An 8,407-nucleotide genomic window follows, 5' to 3' on the forward strand; every position below is an offset into this window, starting at 1 on the left:
GTAGACCTTGTACCAGTGAACTGTACCGTCATGAAACTGTACCTTTTCCTATGCAAACTTCTAAAAAAGTCTTCAATCAATCAAAGTTCATTAGTAAGGAACGCCTCCATCCCTACTGTGAACCGGATCCCATCGTTCACTTCAAAGAGCCGTTTCAAAAGACTCAACTCGTTCGCGAGCGTCCCACCTGTAGAGCGGTAGTGTTCTTTGCGCATGCGCCGCTCTCCCTCCTTCCTTTCTGAACACGAGCTGAACGAAGCAACATGGGTCACCAGCAGCTCTACTGGAGTCACCCCCGAAAATACGGCCAGGGCAGCCGCTCCTGGTGGGTAAACTCCCCGAAACACCAACATTAATATGTTATGTCCACGGTGGGGTCCGTGAGGTGGGTTTAGAGCGTCCCGGGACGGGTTTAAAAGCGAACCCCGGGGCGCCCACCGCATGGAGACGGCAACGGGCCGAGCTAATATGGCGGCGGGCTGGAGGAGGATGCTATGCTAAGCTAAAGCTGCTAACCCGGCTGTGTTGGCATCATGCAAACAATTCAATTCAAAGGAGATTTATTGGCTTGAGAAAACATATGTTTACATTATCAAAGCAAGTGTCATAAATACAATAAAAACAGTTGGAAATGGGGAGCATATACATTAGGAGGGGGTCCAGTATTGTGTAAACATGCCGAGTTTCAGTTGGATTTATAATGTCCGTCGTTCTTCCTCCTGTTAATGTGAGTTTTGGAAGCGGGGGTGGATTATTTAGCACCGTGGTCGGCGTGGTGATGTGTCTTGAGACTAGTGTCCGAAAATGAAGCATGTTTGGGTGATTTGGTTGAACATCCCGCATGCGTTATCTTGGCGGTTAGGGGAGCTAAACAGGGAAGGAATGCTCAGTCACTTAATTACATCCTACACAGCATCGTCGCTGTCTGGCAGAAACCAGTTTATCTTGTTTTATTTGCTTTATTTGCTATTTCAGTGCTATTGAACAGCCTTCAATGTCTGTGTGTCTGTGGGGTTTGCAAATAGAACCAGTTTTTTTGCCCCCTAACGACTATACCTCCTAACTCCATTTGATCCTCAAACGTGTTCAAACCACAGTGTGTATTAACATAATGAAGTACTGGAGTTGTCATGATTCATCAGGGAGCATCAGTCAAATAATGTCAAAATAGCCTACTGGATTTAAATTCTGTACAGCCCCAAATGTGCATTTGTGGTTAAGGGAAACATAAAAACTGTTGAGGTGGTATTAAAGATACGTCCATAATTTGGCTTAAACTCTGGATATTATGGCAGTCATGTTTGTTGTGACTAGTTCAGTTCATGTACACATCTGTGAGGAATTTCATCTTTTCGCTCTTGTTGTCTGTCTGACTGACTTTATTCAGTTACACAAGGGTTTCCTTTCTGTGTGTTTGGAATAGAATAAAATAAACGTATTTTATTTATATGATAAGCAAACAGTAGAATATGACATAATATGCTAGTGTGCAGCTACAGCTTACTCCATACAACATAATACAATGACATATCCACGATCACTCAACCTAAAACGTGAAATTCAATATTTTCAATATAGCCTGATAAACCATTAAGGGTTTTTGGGTTTTGGTAGAAGTTAAAATGTCAATTGATATTTCTTACATTTTGTGCAGGTCACACTAGCCTTTATCTTAACCCCCATGGTATTTCTGTATTGTCTTGTCCACATATTGTAGTCAGGTTGCCCATCATGTGTCTAATTGATGTGTCTTGTCTTTCCAGCCGGGTCTGCTCGAACAGACATGGACTGATCCGTAAATACGGACTCAACATGTGCCGCCAGTGCTTCAGGCAGTATGCCAAGGACATTGGCTTTGTCAAGGTAAACCACTGGATGTCGTCACTGTCGGGCAGAAACCTTGTATCTCCAAGTTTCAAATGTGTTAATTTTTTCGCCAAGCAAAGCCCTGCTTCATCATACAAAGCTGTCGCTCAAAAGTAGTGAAAACAGCACATCTACAAGCACAACGCCGTTGTGTGCTTGTAGATCGGCTGTTTTCACTAGTTTAAATAATTTTTAAAATGATAAATACAAAACGAACGGTCTTGGACATACAAGGTTTCCACCCGACAGCGACTGGATATGTAACCTCTGTAATGTGCTGCTTACATCGCATGACGCTGTCGCTTGCCTATTAGAAGTGATCTGCATAGACTAAAGTTCTTGGTGGCCAAGACTGTTTTCAGTCAGTTGGACTCCATAGAAGCCAGCTTTGTCTTCTATGGAAGCATGTCAAAATAGCAGATCTACAAGCATGTTGTAAGCTTGTAGATCGGCTATTTTCGGGTCATTAAGGTTTCTATCGTGTTGAGAATAAACAGTGTTTGGAGTGGTCAGATCTTCCGTTAAAATGGTCTCAGAAATGTAATAAAAGCAAAGGCTCAACTGTCAACTGTTTATTGAACAGCAGCAACTTTTTGGAGCGGTGAAAGCGCTCCCAATAGACAGGTATGTGGGTGGGTGGGTGGGTGGGTGGCTGGCTGGGTGGCTGGGTGGCCGTGTCCGTAGCCTGGCAATACCTTGAGTGGCCACACACACAACACACTAGTTAAAGGAGGGGCGCTGTTTTGTGCAGGCCAGGCACACTCACCAATCACTCACACACGCACGCAACACACACACACACACACACACACACACATAGCTGCTCAGATTCACCGCTCCACTTCGAACCGAGGTTTGATTTTACATTATAGTATGCATTATGAAAGCAGGGTTGTTAACAGGTATTGATGTTTGCTTGGTATTAAATGCTATTTAATTTGTGTCCACAGCTGGACTAAAGAGATGATTGCGTTTCCTCGCCTGGCTGTTCCATTCGCGAGGCTGAGATGGAGGAATTCTGCGCCACAAAAGAACATGGAAGAATTCTGCGTTGAAAATAAATGTTAAATCTTTTGTTCTATACAAACATTTCCGTGGTTTTTCAATGATGATGTTTTGGAACAATTGTTCTTTTCTGCAAACTAAAACCTGTCAACCACAAGGAAATACTCAGCTCTTGGGTCTTTTTGTCTAATTGCATCTTTTACAAATCAATTTTACACGTTACCTGGATCTTTACTAATGACCACTAGACCAGTGTTTCTCAACCTTTTCAGGCCGCAACCCCCAAAATAATCATATTTTAACTGGGGACCCCCCACCCTGACGGGCACTAAGAGTTGAGGCATTACATTTTGTATAACACGGTTCTATTGTGAAAATAGCAGATCTACATGCTCACAACGCCTCGCATGTAGATCTGCTATTTCCACAATGTCTGCCTCCCAATATTTGACAATTTGGCCAATGTTTAATTTATCATTTTAGAGGTATTAAAAAGTCCTTACAGTCACTGTAGAAATGTGCAGATACCCTCTATATACCCTTAAACTTTATGTTGGTTTGTTTACTGTTGAGTGACAAAACAATGTTGCACATTAAGCCAATCATCTGGGGACCCCCCAAAATAATTTGGGGACCTCCCTGGGGGTCCCGACCCACAGGTTGAGAACCATTGCACTAGACTCACATGGGTTAGGATGACAGGACAGAAGACCAATACTACATTTATAAAAACAATTGGAATGTAATGAGTGTATCTGTAGTACTGAGTATGAAGTAGCCTAATCTGGTTTAATTGTGTTCTTGGTGGTTTGGTATTTGCCAAGTACAGTTGCATGTACTGTACCTGGAATTTGTGTTTTACATTAATTGACCTAATTTACCTATCTTAACTATTAGGAGCAGTCAGACCATTAATCCATTATAACCGGGGTAAAGAATCGCTCTCATTTTAGATTTTGGTGTTGGCTATTCAAACATGGCAGATCTACAAGCTCACAGCGCGTCACTTAGTGCCGTGCTGCGAGCGATTGTGTACCTCTGCAATAAAAAAAATAATAAACTGTTACATTTTGAATTATTAGTTTGAGAAGTACTGGTTTAGAAGGCTTTTGTAGAGTCTGCCTCAGGTCTAATGGGTGGTTAATGCAGCGCTGGAGGAGCAGTGAAAGGTTTAAGTCAGGGGTCTTCAACAGGGGGTCCGGGACCCCTAGGAGGTCCTCAGAGTTACTACATGGGGGGCGCCAAATCTTTGTGATAGGATCATTCTTTTAAATGAACAAGTTGAACCCTTGCTTCCCTATTGTGAGAACTTTAGCCAAAAATAGCAGATCTACAAGCTCTCAACTTGTAGATCGGCTATTTTTGGCAAATAGGTTTGGTGTAGAGGTAAAAAAAAAAGAGCAGACCAAGTACAGAGTGAAAGGTTAACTAAAACCAATCCAACATATACTGATGACAGTGCTGTCAAACAAGGATCTATGAATCTATGAAATTGATGAAAATCTGCATCATGCATTTATACAATATGTAGCAGGGGTCCCTGCTTCATCTCTCTCTCTGCTAAGGGGTCCTTGGCCTGGAAACATCCCCTGGTTTTAGTGTCTTTATCAGACACATTGGTCATGCTAGGGCTCGAACCCAAGGCCTTAGGTGCCGGCTACACGGAGCTGGATATTTCTGAAGCTAGACATTTGCTAGACATTTTTTTGTGCTGTTGGGGCTTGCAGCCACATGAAGCTGGATATTTTGGCTGTGAAACTGGATATTTTTTAAACCGGATAAATAAGTGGAGACACTGAAAAACATCCGATTCACTGGATCCGTGTAGACATGGTACCCGGATATCTCTGAAGACTTTACTGTGTGTGTGCTTGTCCCCCTAGTGGAGGTCTGGGGACTCAGATTATTATAGACCTAGATATCTTTGTCATGTGGACCTAGATATTTTTCTATGTGGATATCTGAAAAATCGGGATATATGAAATATCCAGCTCCGTCTGGCCACAGGCTTTACATTTCCAGATGCCCGCTCACTTTACACTCAGCCAGTGCTGCCTCATATTTTTAGTATGAACAGAATACGTAACGTTGATAAAACTACTTCTATGCCAACATTAGTCCAGTTTAATATGTCCAAACATGGAAGGTTCGTTCACATTTTCGGGGGATTTTGAAAACTATATATCTTTGGAAACTGATCAGAAAAAAAAAATCAGAAAATCCATGATTCCATTTGCAAAATCCCTGTGAGACACACACTTTCAGCAGCTGTCAAAAATTCCCCTACAGAATCATGGAATTTCGAAGTTTCCAAACACATATAGTTTTCATAATCCCCCGAAACATTTAACGAAATTACACAAGCGACTTGACTATATACTTTGTAGTGTGTTTTGCGATTTCTAATCTTGTATCTCAGAACTAAAATATTCTAAGGATACTACAGTATGAACAGAAGGCATGTGTCAAGTGGAGCCTTCAGGGCAAATTATCTTTTTGAAAGTTCTGAATTTCTCTTTCCAGATGAAGAGGATAAAACTCCATGTCATCAGTGTTCTTACCACTGCAGATGATTTGTAGGAATATAGAATTAAGTTATTTTTTTATATATCAACTCAGGTTGTTTGGTATACAAGTCTGTCAGTTCAACCACCTTTGTAGTAAGTGGGACCAGAATTTCTCACAGCAGCTGCAGTGGACTGTTGAATTGATAACTCGTTCAATGACGTTCATAATTCTAGGGGTCTTCAACAGAGGGTCCACCAAATCTTAGTGTGATTTATTTTCTTTACATTATTCACACATCACTATTCTGAGGGGAACATTAGTCCAAAATAATTAACAGACCTACAAGCTCATATCCATCTATAATTTTATTATTCTATACTGTTCCAAAGGTCGAGTTGACTAGGTATTGAGGCTTTAAGACAGGGGTCTTCAACGTTTTCAGGCCAAGGACCCCTTAGTTGAGAGAGATGAAGCAGGGACCCCCACAACCTGTTCATAGATTCCATCCAATTTGTGTTTTCAGATATTTAACCACTTGAACCATCATTACTTAATAAACTTGACCTTTCACTCTGTACTTAGACTGCTCTTTTGCCCCTCTACATGAAATCTCTTTGCCAAAAATAGCCGATCTACAAGCTCACAACGCCTCGTAGATCTGCTATTTGTGGCTAAAGTCCTCAAAATATGGACGCTAGGGTTCAAGTGGTTAATATAGAAATGGAGAAAAAAAGCTTCTATCACACAAAGATTTGGAGGACCCCCTGTAATAACTCTGAGGACCCCCTAGGCATTATCCCGGACCCCCTGTTGAAGACCCCTGCATAAAGCCTCAACACTTAGTAACTGTGACCTTTGGCTCGGTTTAACCACTTAAAGTTGAAGTGGTTAATCATGTCTGAAATTAATACACATGGACATGAATTAATTAAATAATATAATTAGCAAAGCTAATTAGTTTATGTGAAATATCTACCTGTGAATTCTATGAAAAAAGTTAATCTCCTACACAATTTTATACAGTATGTAGTGGGGGTCCCTGCTTCATCTCTCAGCTAAGGGGTCCTTGACCTGAACAAACATCGAAGACCCCTGAGTATGATTGACCCGGCTGAGTAGGGAACAGGTTAATCAGCCCACCTTTTATTCCTAAAAGTGCACTGCTATAACTGATGATTCTACCACTTTGCACAGCAACCATATCAGAAAGAATATTGGGCTTGAGCCCCTGCCCTTTTATCCGTCTGTAAAAAGTGTCCTCTCCAGACCATAAACACAGTTTTTACTATGGTGAAAGAAATGCAAATGCCCCCTCTTTCCATGCCATACCTGAAGGCAGCATTCAAGAGAATTGTCTTGTCCAAACTCTCCTGAACTTGAATGCAGCATCTTGTGTTGAAATAATTGCCCTCTCTGTGTAGAAATCTCTCAGTAGGCCTATTGATTTGTTTATGCTTAGTTCAGTGTGGCATTAAAGGAGTAGTTCACCCCCAAAATGACTTTTTTTTTCTATTGATTACTCATGCCATGGAGAGTAGAGTTCAATAATATTTTTTGGTTTTTGTCACATTCCTAAGACAAAAATTAGTAAATAGTAAGTTTACCCCCATTGATTCCGGATGGTGACCCGTTTCGAAACGGGTCACCATCCGGAACGAATGGGGGTAAATTTATTGTTATCAAATTTAATTCAGACTACCTCAAAACATCACCGAATTGACCATTAACTATTCACCTGAACAGTTTATGATGATGTACATGATATAAATGGAATCCTTGACCATCAAAACATAGGTGTAGACATCACCTATTCTGTATAATCATGTTTTGTTCAGGAGTTATGATGTAAAATACATTAATTGGTAATGGTGGAAGTAAAATGGCTGCCCTGGCCACCAGGGGGCGTTTTTGCAATGGCTCCATATCTGACAATGTTCAGGGCCCCAAAGTGTACAAGTGTACCAAGTTTCATACTTTTATGAAAAGGTGAAAAGAATTCGGACAAACATTCGGACAAAACCATTGGACTTACACACAACATCACCAAATTGGCCATTAACTATTCTTCTGAACAGTTTATGATGTTGTACATGGTATTATTGTAATCACTGACCTTCAAAACATAGGTGTAGACATCATCTATTCTGTATTATCACGCTTGGTTCAGGAGTTATGATGCAAAATACATTAATTGGTAATGGCGGAAAGTAAAATGGCTGCCATGGCCGCCAGGGGGCCTTTTTGCGATGGCTCCATATCTGAAAATGTTCAGGGCCCCAAACTGTACAAGTGTACCAAATTTCACGCTTGTATGAAAAAGTGAACGATTTTCGTCTCAATCCTACGGACTAATAGTTAAAGCACAAAATAATGCATAATAATGCGTTCCCATGGCGGGCCCAGAGTGAATCCTTGTACCCAGGGCCCAGAATGTGGTGTGACGCCCCTGGCTGTGTGCAGGTTCAGAATCTAAAAGGAAAAGCAGTTCAAAACGTGTTGCTATGCAACGCTACACACACTGACAACTGATCAATAGTTAATCTATTTATTATACATCATATATAAATCACTTTTAAAAAGCCTCAAAGGCTGCTTTTAAAACAACAAAGAAAAGATGACAGAACAGAAATGAGAGCAGTTTGTTTTTAGATGTCGTGGAGGATGGAAAACATGAAGTGGAGCATAATGTTGACTCCAGGCGGTGAACGGGGTTTTATTCACAGCAACAGATGGAGGTCTTCAGTCAGGTGGAACCACCATGTTTTAACACAATCACTTCCAGTCAGTGGTCCCCAAACTAGCGGGGTCGTTGGGATCCACAGAGGGGACCCCAAATTATTTTGAGGGGCAGGCAAGTGCACACATAGACATCAAAGGGGCTTGAGCCCCTGCCCTTTTACCCGTCTGTAAAAAGTGCCCTCTCCAGACCATGAATGCAGTTTTTACTGTGGTGAAAGAAATGCAAAGCCCTCTTTCCATGCCATACCTGAAGGTAGCACTGAATAGACCTTATTCACACCGCAGCCAT

The 8,407-nt window shown here is 41.4% G+C and overlaps 1 protein-coding gene across 2 annotated transcripts; it reads left to right on the top strand.

Annotated features, from left to right (window-relative positions):
- Positions 1 to 216: 216 nt before the first annotated feature.
- On the top strand, positions 217 to 3,035 carry rps29 (ribosomal protein S29). 2 transcript variants are annotated; one of them, XM_080744083.1, is made up of 3 exons: positions 217 to 325; positions 1,764 to 1,877; positions 2,828 to 3,035. In XM_080744083.1, exons 1-3 carry the CDS (start codon positions 264 to 266, stop codon positions 2,919 to 2,921), a joined length of 270 nt encoding a protein of 89 aa, XP_080600209.1. In that variant the 5' UTR covers positions 217 to 263; the 3' UTR covers positions 2,922 to 3,035. The 2 variants fall into 2 exon arrangements, with proteins under 2 accessions (XP_080600209.1, XP_080600210.1); XM_080744084.1 differs by having other exon boundaries at positions 1,764 to 1,863; positions 2,817 to 3,035.
- Positions 3,036 to 8,407: the final 5,372 nt, after the last annotated feature.

This window comes from Nannobrachium achirus, assembly GCF_963921795.1.
Source record: "Nannobrachium achirus genome assembly, chromosome: 16".
Lineage (NCBI taxonomy): Eukaryota > Metazoa > Chordata > Actinopteri > Myctophiformes > Myctophidae > Nannobrachium > Nannobrachium achirus.

Excerpts from the sequence above, each read along its gene's own strand:
- rps29 (XM_080744083.1), top strand. The coding sequence starts at position 264 with ATGGGTCACCAGCAGCTCTACTGGAGTCACCCCCGAAAATACGGCCAG. Across the intron at positions 326-1,763 it reads GGCCAGGGCAGCCGCTCCTG|CCGGGTCTGCTCGAACAGAC; the intron begins GTGGGTAAACTC and ends TTGTCTTTCCAG. Across the intron at positions 1,878-2,827 it reads GTCAAGGTAAACCACTGGAT|AGATGATTGCGTTTCCTCGC; the intron begins GTCGTCACTGTC and ends GCTGGACTAAAG.